At 36.5% G+C, this 13,797-nt stretch overlaps 1 protein-coding gene across 1 annotated transcript in view; it reads right to left on the bottom strand.

The window, feature by feature from the left end:
- Nucleotides 1–13,797, bottom strand: part of GPC6 (glypican 6) — a 1,059,846-nt gene that overhangs the window by 336,306 nt on the left and 709,743 nt on the right. The window contains exon 4 of the mRNA XM_061170848.1: nt 388–553. Within this exon, the coding sequence (XP_061026831.1) occupies nt 388–553 (166 nt within the window). The remainder of the gene's footprint in view (nt 1–387; nt 554–13,797) is intronic.

Consider the following 13,797-nt stretch of genomic DNA (forward strand, 5'->3'; position numbering starts at 1 on the left):
TTAAAACGAGATTCTTTTCTAACGTGTCCCTTACTCACAGGAGCTCCCAGAAATTCAACAAGATTACTTTTATCTTCATCAGAGAGATCAGCTAATTCAGTACAGCTGTCTCGTACAATCTTTAACAGGACTGTCCTTCACAATAGACCAGGAAGTCTTATTTTTCAGGTTTACAAAAAATAAAGAAAAATGCAATATAATATTTATAATTTGCTAAACGCTGTGTGTGTGTGTGTGTGTGTGTGTGTGCGCGCGTGCACGCACCCGTGTTTGTTTTAATCCTCCTAGTCTCTACAAGTCATCACCAGTTTGGACCTGCCCATCAGGTACCACAAACATCTGCTGTTCCCACACCCCTGTCCTTGGATCCGCTGAGCCGCTCCTTACCTATAAACAGATTCCACTCGGTGTCGAGATCAGCCTGATTTGCCAGGCAGCCCTTCATGACATTGAGGCAGTAGTTGTTGCATGGTCTCACCGTGGGGAGTCCCCGACAGTAAGGGCAGTACAGCATCTTCATGAGCGCACGGATGCAGCCTGGGGTCGGGCTCACCTGGAGATTGATTGAAAAGAAAAAGAAAATCAGAAATAAGAAGGATGGAAGGAGACAAAAAGAAGTGACTCATTTCCTCCTTGAAAAAAAAAACGGTGAAATGGCTCTGAGAAACCTCCAGCAGTAGGGCAGCAGGCTAAAGGAACCATCAGAATCTTAACACACTGTAGTACTTGATCTTAAAGTCAGTCAGTTCCTTGTCAATACTTCTGTTTGGCATAGTAGTAATCATTTTTCTTGAATTGTCCTTGTCAACATTTTGATATCTATGTCATTGCAATTTAGCCCTAAAACCTAGACACTGTTTCAATGAAATAGAACATGCAATGAGATAATGCATGTGAAAGCAATTTCCAAAGTTAAAAGCCCCATAAAAATGAAGGTATTATTAAAGTTTAATGTGACACTTTTAGAAAATTTTCCAACTGGTTATTTGACCCTGTTTCTAAAGGAGGTTTGCAGAAACACTTCCTTTGTACATAACTTTTTAAAAAGGATCAATATCAACTTGTCTGGGATTTCTGAGATCCAGGCCTGCTTAGAAGCAATGGAACTGTCAAGGCACCCTCTTCAGGCATCTGAAGCTTTGCAGTTCTGGGAACTTTGGAAGATGGATCCAATGTTGAATGTGAAGAGAAATGCTTGCAGTAATTCAGAGGAGCTACTAATCAACCGATAATCAAGTGCTATTTATCTTGAATACGATAAGCAGTGAATACTCCTAGGTTAATCAATTCTAAACCAATCAGGTCTTTTTTAGAATCATTGAAAATTCCAATTTGACTTTAAGAGGAAAGAATATTTAAAATGGTGTGGACCAAAACCAGAAAAAAATACAGAAAGCTCTTTTTCATGACTCGATATGAACATTAGTGAGGTATTTTTTTGGTTGTTTCCATATAATGTTGATCTTTAAGTTAAGTAGCTACATGTTTCTGTTCTTGTGCTCTCCATCTGAAGACAAGCCTAACTTGTATCATTTGGATCTCCTGGAGAGTTAGAGTCTTATCGGACAGACCTGGGCCCCCAGGTGACAATATATGCCCAGAACATTCAGATACTGACAAAGCATAACACCAATGTAAAGGTGGGGTAGGAAAAGGTATTTCCATATAAATGGATACTTTCCACTACCATAGCTAATCTCCAGCATTTTATCCTTTACCTAGAAACCACATTTGAGGTTTCTAATGCAAGGCTTTGGTTTCTGTAACATTTTCTTAATTGCTGTATACTGTAAAAAATTAATGAACGAAACCCTCAATTAAATAGAGTTGGGAGACCAGAAGGGGGGGCTCTCAAGCCCTGCAAGGAGAGCAGAGCCCAATGGCAAGAAGAAAGACTCCTCTTCTTTCCTGGCAAGGACTCAGCCAGTGAAAAGCCATGGACTCTTTATCACAGCCCTCCCAACTTTCTTTTCCCTCTAAAAAAGTACTCTCTTTCCTTTGCTAAATTGCAATTCTCTGCTGATCCTGAATAAACCATCTTTGCTGGAGAAATATTTGGCAGTCTATTTGTTTGAGGTCAAGAATACTGACAAAGTCCCTAGTTTATTATTTCAGGAAATGAAGCTATCTATCAATCTATCTGTCTATCTATCTATCTGGGCACCAAAATCTCTGGCTGTCCTTTTGATGTTTTTCTTTTTTTGCATTTTCTTTCCAAAATTTTATGAAAATTTTCAAACGTACAGAAAAATTGAAAGATTTTTATAGTGAACACCCATATCTCCACTCCTAGATTCTACATTTAACGTTTTCATACACTGATTTTTCACACATCTGTCTTTCTCACCCATCCATTAATCCACCTTATTTGTAATGCATTTCAAAATAACGTATTAACCTTTTGATTTTTATTATTCCTGGTAATTTAATGTTGGCTTTAATAAAACTGAATTAACCTGATCAACAATGGAAAGTTAGCACATTAAGTAGTCCAAATCAGATAAAGTAAAATATAACTAGCCTTTCTTTTTTTTTAATTTAAAAAAAATTACTTATTTATTTATTTTTGCCTGCGTTGGGTCTTCGTTGCTGCACGCGGGCTTCCTCCAGTTGCATCGAGCAGGGGTTACTCTTCGTTGTGGTGTGCAGGCTTCTCATTGCGGTGGCTTCTCTTTGTTGCAGAGCACGGGCTCTAGGCGCGTGGGCTTCACTGGTTGTGGCACGTGGGCTCAGTAGTTGTGGCTCGTGGGCTCTAGAGCACAGGCTCTGTAGCTGTGGCGCACAGGCTTAGTTGCTCCGCAGCATGTGGTATCTTCCCGGACCAGGGCTCGAACCTGTGTCCCCTGCATTGGCAGGCGGATTCTTAACCACTGTGCCACCATGGAAGTCCCTAATTAGCCTTTCTTTATAAAACTATTTAGAGAATGTATTAGTATCCACTAATTCTAAGACATATTTTCCAACAACAAAACAAAAATGAAAAAATGAGAACAAAAGAGAGGAGTCTGGTGATTTTTCTTTTGAGCACATATCCATGCCACCATATCTACTTCTCCGGATAGGATATTTTGTTGAAAATGCCAAATTTTATCCACAATTGGGCAGAATTTTTTTTAAATTTATTTTATCCACATGTATCCCGCACCATTCAGAGAACAGAGAGGATGACTCTGTATGTGGAATTCCAAATTCGTATACATTTTATTATTTGGTATGGTTGTAAGTCCTACAAACCACTGTCCATAGGGTTTTGATTTTCACAGCCTTGCAATTCCTCTCCTGACCTTGATGCCTCTCTCCAGAGACCTATCCTATTTTCACCCAAGCCGGCTAAGCTGTTTCTTCCTTCGACTCTGTTGGATTTTTGGTTTTCTCACCATTGGTATTACATGGTGCTTTGCTTCTTCTCACTAAATGTGCCAGTATAAAACCTAGGGTATTTGTCAATATTGGGGATGCAGATTTGAGATCTCTTGGATAGTGTGGACTCTTTTATCATCATTATAACCTGTACCACTCTGCATAACACGTATGTCATTATAAGGTATTATGATATATAGGTACTCAATAAATGCTTTTTCAGTTGAACTCTCTAGTGTGTTTTTTGATTCCTTGGTCATGTTGATATCCAAAGAAAAAAGGAACAAGATAGGTTTATACATCTTAGCATTCAATTGTTGCTTTTTAATTCTGTTTTCAAAGGTTATTGATTGCACTAATTCCAAAGCTTTGCTCTGTGTGTGGGGGTGTGTGTGTGTTGGAACTAGTACAATTTTCTCAGTCTGATGTTTCAGAAGAGTCTCCAACTCAGGGTAGCAACAAATAGCGAAAATTGAACAGCCTTAATAACCTAAAAGAACAATGTTGTTCAAGTTAAATATGGCTCTCTCAGTACTTTGGGAAATGATATCCTTCTTGGTCAAATAAAGGGCATTTGAAGAAGAAGAAAACCGAGAGTGGAGGAGCAAAGTTTAAGCTTTTATGTTCACAGACCATATTTTTTGATACAACTGTATGCTTGAATTGAAATAAAAAATCACCACTTCAAACTGAAGACTTTTAGAAGTAAGCCTCTGAAAAGAAGGTTGTTTTAAATGCCAATTGTATGAAGGGCTGTTTCTATTTTAAAATGTTTAATAGTGTTTAATAATTGTGCTACAGCTACTCTTAAAAAATCTTTTAATATTGAAATCAATATAGACTCATAAGAAGCTGCAAAACCAGTGGAGTCCTGGGTACCCTTCACTCACCTTCCCTCAATGGCAACATCTCATATAGCTGTAGAATAATATCAAAATGAGGAAATTAAGGTTGATACATTGCTGCTAATGAGTTTATAGACCTATTCAGTTTTCATGATTTTTTCAACGTGCATTCATTTGTGTGTGTGTGTAGACACTTCTATGCAATTTAATCCTATGTATAGATTTGTGTAACCACACCACAATCGACTTACAGAACTTTTCCATCACCACAGAAGAACTCTCTTGTGTTTCCTCCACCCCACCCCTTGTCCCTATCACCGGGCAAACACTAATCTATCTTTCACCTCTATAATTTTTATCATTTTAGGAATCATATATTAATACTTTGTATGTGGGTTGGCCAAAAAGTTCGTTCGGGTTTTTCCATACCATCTTACAGAAAAACCCAAATGAACTTTTTGGCCAACCCAATAACATTTTGAGCTTCATTTTTTTTAAACTGAGCATAATACCTTGAAGGTCCATTCAAGTTGTTGCATATATTCACTCCTTTTTATTGCTGAGTAGTATTTCATTGTTTGGATGTACCAAATTTGTTGAACTTTTCACTCACTGAAGGATACTTGGGTTGTTTCCAGTACTTTGCTATTAGGAATAAAGTTGCTATGAGCATTCATGTACAGTTTTTTTGCACAAACATAAGTTTTCATTTATCTGGGATAAATGCCCAAAAGCACAATTGATGGATCAAATGGTTAGTGTGTGTTTAGTTTTATAAGAAACTGCCAAATTATTTTCTAGATCAGTGCAGCATTCTACATTTCCACCAGCAATATGTGAGAGATCCAGTTTTCCTCACATCCATGCCAGTATTTGGTATTATCACTATTTTTTGTTTTAGTCATTCTAATAGGTGTATTATCTATGTTTAAATTTGTGGTGAGTTTCCTCTGAGTAATTTCCATACTAGGATTTTAATTTCAATAGGCTCTAATAGGCATCAGATACAAAATCATTCACCAGCTGGTCTCTAGAAAATATGCAACATTAAAACAACAACAACAATAATTCTGAAACAACAGATACAACTGTATATTTGGCAAAACCAAAATAAAGAAAGGAGTTCTAAAAACTCACATTTAAGGACTTCTCTGGTGGTCCAGTGGTTAAGAATCCGCCTTCCAATGCAGGGGACATGGGTTCGATCTCTGGTCGGGGAACTAAGATCCCACATGCCATGGGGCAACTAAGCCTGTGCACTGCAACTAGTGAGCCCACGTGCTCTGGAGCCGGAGCGCTACAACTAGGGAGCCTGTGTGCCACAACTACTGACCCCACACGCTCTGGAGCCTGCATGCCACAACTACTGAGCCCACACACTCTGGAGCCCGTGTGCCACAACTAGAGAGCCCGTGTGGTGCAACTACTGAGCTCGCGTGCTCTAGAGACCATGCCACAACTAGAGAGAAGCCCACACGCCGCAACTAGAGAAGCCCATGCGCTGCAGTGAAAGATCCCACATGCCACAACTAGGACCCAATGCAGCCAAGTAAATAAATAAATATTTTAAACTCATATTTAAAATTTAGGATAGAATAAGATCTCAAACATATAATGCCACAAATTTGTAAATTTTGTGAACTATTAGAAAAAATTTCCTACTGAAGAAAACTGTGCTCATTTAGCAACAATAAAGACTACAATACACCTTCAGAAACTAAATGTTGAGTTTTTTTAGTTGGTAACGTGGATTTTTGATATTTTTGAAAAATGTAGCTGTAGCTTCCTAGCTATTCAAAGTAGACTGGGAAATAAACTTAGGTAAAAGAGTAAATTATAATGTTTATAAAGGTGGGGCCTACTTGGCACAAATAAAACAATGTTTTTAAGTGAAGAAAAAAAAGATGATGACAACATTCCTTTTAGTACTTATTTGTGTTTTCACATAACTTTTACATGTTGTCCTTCACCACTAATAATACTTTGTCAAGAATTTACAATATTAGAGGGAAAAAAGAAAATAGTCAACGGTTGTTACTCCATTATCCTACTCCGGGAAAGATAGACAGAAGTGTGTGAGTCAACCAAGTAAGATTTCAATATGAAATCTTTGCATCATGGGTTTAGTCCTTCTGTTAACTTCTTTTGATGCTGTTTCTGTACAATGAATGACTTATAGTTGACTAGTTTTGAGGAATAATAATACAACTTGAGGAGCAACAATACAATTTATTACAGGAGTTCCTTGTAAGATTAACTGAAAAATAAATTAAATAACACAAAAATAATTGAGCTCTTAGTTTGTGGTTTTTTTGTTGTTTGTGTTTCTTTTTTAAAAGGTAAAAAAAGCAAGATACATTGAAACATGGCAAGGAATACAAAAAGAGTCCTTAATAAATCTGTACTGGGAGGTAGGACTAAGACTTATCTACCTGGCTAACCATGTGTGTCAGGATGTTATAGCAAGTAATTCTTATGTTTTCTAAATGCGATTTGAGGCATAGCGTATCCTTAGCCATACAATAGCAATTCATTTCAGGTCTTTAATATATTTAAGATTTCTGTATCTGGACCAACATTTCATGCTTTGGTGCTCACATTAGCAATTCCTAATAGTAACCAATGTAAAATAAGATTGTCTCTTCAAGTAGTTTTAAAAAGCAAGAAAACATGTGAAAGTTATAAATCTTTACTTATACACAATGAACATATACCTAGCAGTGCTTGTTTCTATGGAAATCATATAGCCAAAATAATCAAATAAACATATCTGTCAGAAGACAGATATGTCTCCCAAAGACAAACAAGTTAATGTAAATGACTTATTTAACTAGAATAAATTCAAAATGTGTTTTTGAGCAACAGTAGATGCCATCCTCCACAGTTTCTAATCTGTAGTCATATTAAATGATAAGATGTTTCTACTCATCATCCTAATATATCATGAGATTCTGAAGTGTCTTCTGAAGTCCTCAAGAATGATTAAATTACATTAAAAGTAGTTTTCATGTTAAGTACTTTTTAATTATAATCCTTTAACAATTAGCAACCTATAAATTGGCTTTGCAGTAAGTTCATGAGAACGTAAATTTGTTTCTTCTTTATTCACTCATGCAACTTTCATTAATCCAACATTTATGGGGATAACTAAAGAGACCTTCTACCAGTGTTGGGATGTTCAGAATATATTCACTTCCAAATCAATTCAGGGAAAAATTTATTTGTCTTCGGGAAGTGCAGTGTAAAGGGAGCCCAAAAAAGGGCATTTGGCTCAAAATTGGGAGGTAAGGATAAAGACAGGGATGGCTTCTGAAGAAAGTCAAGTAACAGATGTCTGCAAGATAAGCATGGGAGATGGGTGACATCACAGAAATGGTGGAGTAGGAAACTTCAAGAATCAGTCCTTTCACTGAAGTAACCATGAAACTAGTAAAACCTGACAGGATCAACTTTATTGGAACTCTGGAGTCTAATTAAAAAAAACCCCACCAACTAGGAGGGTGCTTAATAATAAAATAAAGAGATGGCTAAATATCAGTTAAATTGCATTGCTAAATCTCAAGGCTCAGGAAATTTAAAAAGATTGCAGTCATATAAAGTATCCCCTCTGACCATAGCAGAATAAAGCTGGAAATCAATATCAGAAGGAAAACTGGAAAATTCACAAATATGTGGAAATTAAGCCACACACACTTATATAACCAAGAGGTTAAAGAAGAAATCACTAGGGAAATAAGAAAATACTTAGCTAAATAAAAATGAAAACACAACATGCAAAAAATTATAGCCACAAATGCTTACATTAAAAGAGAATATCTCAAATTAATAACCTAATGTTATACCTTAAGGAACTAGAAAAATAAGAGCAGACTAAAGCCAAAGTTAGCAAAAGGAAGGAAATAATAAAGATTAGAGTGAAGATAAACAAAATGTTGGTTTCAGTTTACTCTTTTTGTTTTTTCTAGTTCCTTAAGGTATAACATTAGGTTATTCTTTTATTTTATTTTATTATATTATATTATTTATTTATTTATGTATTTTCTACAGCAGGTTCTCATTAGTTGTCCATTTTATACATATTAGTGTATACATGTCAATCCCAATCTCCCAATTCATCACACCACCACCACCCCCTACCCCGACCATTTTCCTCCCTTGGTGTCCATAAGTTTGTTCTCTACATCTGTGTCTCAATTTCTGCCCTGCAAACCGGTTCATCTGTACCATTTTTCTAGGTTCCACATATATGCGTTAATATACGATATTTGTTTTTTTCTTTCTGACTTACTTCAATCTGTATGACAGTCTCTAGATCCAGCCACGTCTCTACAAATGACCCAATTTTGTTCCTTTTTATGGTTGAGTAATATTCCATTGTATATATGTACCACAACTTCTTTATCCATTCGTCTGTCGATGGGCATTTAGGTTGCTTCCATGTCCTGGCTATTGTAAATAGTGCTGCAATGAACATTGGGGTGCATGTGTCTTTTTGAATTATGGTTTTCTCTGGGTATACGCCCAGTAGTGGGATTGCTGGATCATATGGTAATTCTATTTTTAGTTTTTTAAGGAACCTCCATAGTGGCTGTTCTCCATAGTGGCTGTATCAATTTACATTCCCACCAACAGTGCAAGAGGGTTCCTTTTTCTCCACACCCTCTCCAGCATTTGTTGTTTGTAGATTTTCTGATGATGCCCATTCTAATTGGTGTGAGATGATATCTCATTGTAGTTTTGATTTGCATTTCTCTAATAATTAGTGATGTTGAGCAGCTTTTCATGTGCTTCTTGGCCATCATTATGTCTTCTTTGGAAAAATGTCTATTTAGGTGTTCTGCTCATTTTTGGATTGGGGTGTTTGTTTTATTAATATTGAGCTGCATGAGCTGTTTATATATTTTGGAGATTAATCCCTTGTCCATTGATTCATTTGCAAATATTTTCTCCCAATCTGAGGGTTGTCTTTTCGTCTTGTTTGTAGTTTCTTTTGCTGTGCAAAAGCTTTGAAGTTTCATTAGGTCCCATTTGTTTATTTTTGTTTTTATTTCCATTACTCTAGGAGGTGGATCAAAAAAGATCTTGTTGTGATTTATGTCAAAGAGTGTTCTTCCTGTTTTCCTCTAAGAGTTTTATAGTGTCCGGTCTTACATTTAGGTCTCTAATATATTTTGAGTTTATTTTTGTGTATGGTGTTAGGGAGTGTTCTAATTTCATTCTTTTACATGTAGCTGTCCAGTTTTCCCAGCACCATTTATTGAAGAGACTGTCTTTTCTCCATTGTATATCCTTGCCTCCTTTGTCATAGATTAGTTGACCATAGGTGCGTGGGTTTATGTAGTGTCCTTCTTTGTCTCTTGTAACATTCTCTATTTTAAAGTCTATTTTATCTGATATGAGTATTGCTACTCCAGCTTTCTTTTGATTTCCATTTGCATGGAATATCTTTTTCCATCCCCTCACTTTCAGTCTGTATGTGTCCCTAGGTCTGAAGTGGGTCTCCTGTAGACAGCATATATATGGGTCTTGTTTTTGTATCCATTAAGTGAGCCTGTGTCTTTTGGTTGGAGCATTTAATCCATTCAGGTTTAAGGTAATTATCGATATGTATGTTCCTATTACCATTTTCTTAATTGTTTTGGGTTTGTTTTTGTAGGTCTTTTTTTTTCTCTTGTGTTTCCCATTTAGAGAAGTTCCTTTAGCATTTGTTGTAGAGCTGGTTTGGTGGTGTTGAATTCTCTTAGCTTTTGCTTGTCTGTAAAGCTTTTGATTTCTCCATCGAATCTGAATGAGATCTTTGCCGGGTAGAGTAATCTTGGTTGTAGGTTCTTCCCTTTCATCACTTTAAGTATGTCATGCCACTCCCTTCTGGCTTGTAGAGTTTCTGCTGAGAAATCAGCTGTTAACCTTATGGGAGTTCCCTTGTATGTTATTTTTCATTTTTCCCTTGCTGCTTTCAATATTTTTTCTTTGTCTTTAATTTTTGCTAGTTTGATTACTATGTGTCTTGGCGTGTTTCTCCTTGGGTTTATCCTGTATGGGACTCTCTGCGCTTCCTGGACTTGGGTGGCTATTTCCTTTCCCATGTTAGGGAAGTTTTTGACTATAATCTCTTCAAATATTTTCTCAGGTCCTTTCTCTCTCTCTTCTCCTTCTGGGACCTCTATAATGCGAATGTTGTCGCGTTTAATGTTGTCCCAGAGGTCTCTTAGGCTGTCTTCATTTCTTTTCATTCTTTTTTCTTTATTCTGTTCCACGGCAGTGAATTCCACCATTCTGTCTTCCAGGTCACTTATCCGTTCTTCTGCCTCAGTTATTCTGCTGTTGATTCCTTCTAGTGTAGTTTTCATTTCAGTTATTGCATTGTTCATCTCTGTTTGTTTGTTGTTTAATTCTTCTAGGTCTTTGTTAAACATTTCTTGCATCTTCTCAATCTTTGCCTCCATTGTTTTTCCGGGTCCTGGGTCATCTTCACTATCCTTATTCTGAATTCTTTTTATGGAAGCTTGCCTATCTCCACTTCATTTAGTTGTTTTTCTGGGGTTTTATCTTGTTCCTTCATCTGGTGCATAGCCCTCTGCCTTTTCATCTCGTTTATCTTCCTGTGAATGTGGTTTTAGTTCCACAGGCTGCAGGATTGTAGTTCTTCTTGCTTCTGCTGTCTGCCCTCTGTGTTTTTCCACTTTCTCTTTTCTGGAACAACTTATAGATAAGAGGGTTTATCTGTCTTTTTCAAAGGCAGGCAGAACTCATCTGTGAGCTTCCAGGACCTGCTAGTGTTGCATGGTCTCCTGCAGAGGCAGGGGGTGGCTGTGGCTCACCATGGGGAGAAGGACACTGGCAGCAAAAGTTCTGGGAAGTACTCCTTGGCATGAGCCCTCCCGGAGTCCACCAGTAGCCTCACCAAAGAGCCTGTATGTTAGGTTATTGATTAGAGATCTTTCTTCTCCCAGAAGTGGGGAGAGAGGCATGGGATAGTCTCTCCCTCTGAGCCTCTAGAAAGAATCAATTCTGCTGACACCTTAGCCTCAAATTTCTAGCTTACTGAATTGTGAGAGAATAAATTTCTGTTGTTTTAAATCACTACAATTTGTGGTACTATGTTACGGTAGCCCTAGGAAACTAATTCATACACCAACAAATTAAATAACCTTGATGAAATGGACAAATTCCTAGAAACACACAACCTACAAAGACTGAATCATGAAAACAAGAAATATGACTAGACCTATAACAAGTAAAGAGATTGAATTGGTAATCAAAAGACTCCCAACAGAGAAAAACCCTGAACCAGATGCCTTCACTGGTGAATTCTACCAAACATTTAAGGAAGAATTAGTAAAAATCCTTCTTAAACTCTTCCCAAAAATAGAAGGTGAGGGAATATTTCCTAACTCATTCTAAGAGACTAGCATTACCTGATACCAAAGCCAGACAAAGACGTAATAAGGAAAGAAAAGTATAGACCAATACTCCTTTCAAATGTAAATTAAAAATTCTCAGCAAAATACCAGGAAACTGAATCCATGTTAAAATGATTATATACCATGACCAAGTGGAATTTATCCCAGGAATGCAAGGGAAGTTCATCATAAGAGAATCAATCAATATAATACACCATATTCATAGAATAAAGGAAAACCCACACACAATTATCTCAACTGATGCAGAAGAAGCCTTTGACAAAATTCACCACTCTTTCATGATAAAAACTTACAGAAAAGTAGGAATAGAAGGGAACTTCCTAAATGTGATAAAGGGAATTTATGAAAATCCACATTTGACATCATACTTGATGGTGAAAGATTGAAAGATTTCTCTCTAAGATGAGGAACAAGACAAGGAGGCCTGCTTTCACCTCTGCTGTTCAAGATTGTAATAAAAATTCTAGCTAGAGTCACTAGGCAAGACAAAGAAGTAAAATTATCCAAATTGAAAAGGAAGAATTAAAACTATCTCTATTCACAGGTGACATGATCATAGATATAGGAAATCCCAAATAACTCACAAGAAACTACTAGAGCTAATAAATGAATTCAGCAAAGTTATAGGGTACAAGATCAACACAGAAACATCCACTGAGTTTGTATACACTAGCAATGAACAATCTAAAAAGGAAATTAAGAAAATTCCATTTACAACACTATTCAAAGAATAAAATACCTAGGTATAAATTTAACCAAGAAAGTGATAGAATTTTACATTGAAAACTATAAAACATTGCTGAAAGAAATTAAAGAAGACCTAAACACATGGAAAGATATCCTGTGTTCATGTACTGGAAGACAATATTGTTAATATTGCAATACTATTCAAAGTAATTTAGATTCACTGCAAACCTTATCAAAATTCCAACAGTTTTTCCTGGTAAAAATGGAAAAGCCGATCCTCAGATTCTTAGAGAAATGCAAGGGACCCACATAGCCAAAATAATCTTGAAAAAGAAGGAACAGATTTGTAGCACTTACACTTCCTGATTTCAAAACTTACCACAACTTACTACAGAGTTAAAGTAATCAAAACACTGTGGTACTCTCCAGCAATCCCACTTCTGGGTATTTATTCAAAAGAATTGAAAACAGGTTCTGGAAGAGGTATTTGCACTCCATGTTTATCGCAGCATTATTACCATAACCAAGAGGTGGAAACAACCTAAATGTCCACGGACTGATGAATAAATAAAGAAAATGCAGTGTATACATGCAATGGAATATTACTCAGCCTGAAAAAAGAGAAGGAAATCCTGCAGTATACAACAACATGGATGATTCTTGAGAACATTATGCTGTGTGAAGTAAGCCAGTCACAGAAGGACAAGTACTACTTGATTCCACTTACATGAGGTATCTAAAATAGTCAAAGTTATAGCAGCAGAAAGCAGAACAGTAGTCATGGGGGTTCTGATGGGGAGACGGAAATGGAGGGTTGTCGTTCAATGGATATAGCGTTTCAATCGTGCAAGACGAAAAAGTTCTAGAGATCTGCTGTATAACAATGGCATGCAGTTAACAATGCTGTATTGAACATTTAAAAATTTAAGAGGGTAGATCTCGTGTGTTTTCTTCACAATAATAAATAATAATAAAGACAACACCTTGATACTGGCATAAGGATAGACCTATAGATCAGTGAAATCGAGTTGGAAGACCAGAAATAAACACTTATATTCAGGGCCAATTGATTTTCACAAGGGTGGGAAAATCATTCAATGGGGCAAGAACAGTCTCTTCAACAAATTGGGACAACTGGATATCCTGATACAAAACAATGAGGTTGGACCTTAACCTCATACCATGCACAAAAATTTCTCAAAATGGATCCAGTGGCCTAAATATGAGCATAAATCTATAAACTCTTGGAAGAAAACACATGGGATAAATCTTCTTGACCGTGATTTGGCAATAGACTCTTAGATATGACACCAAAAGAAAACAGTAAACTGGAATTCATTAAAATGATGCTTTTGTTCATCAAAGGACATCAACAAGAAAGTGAAAAGACGACCTACAAATGGGAGAAAATATTTGCAAATCATATATCTGTATCCAGAAAATATATATGTATATATATATATATAGAGAGAGAGAGAGAG

This window comes from Eubalaena glacialis, chromosome 16, assembly GCF_028564815.1.
Source record: "Eubalaena glacialis isolate mEubGla1 chromosome 16, mEubGla1.1.hap2.+ XY, whole genome shotgun sequence".
Lineage (NCBI taxonomy): Eukaryota > Metazoa > Chordata > Mammalia > Artiodactyla > Balaenidae > Eubalaena > Eubalaena glacialis.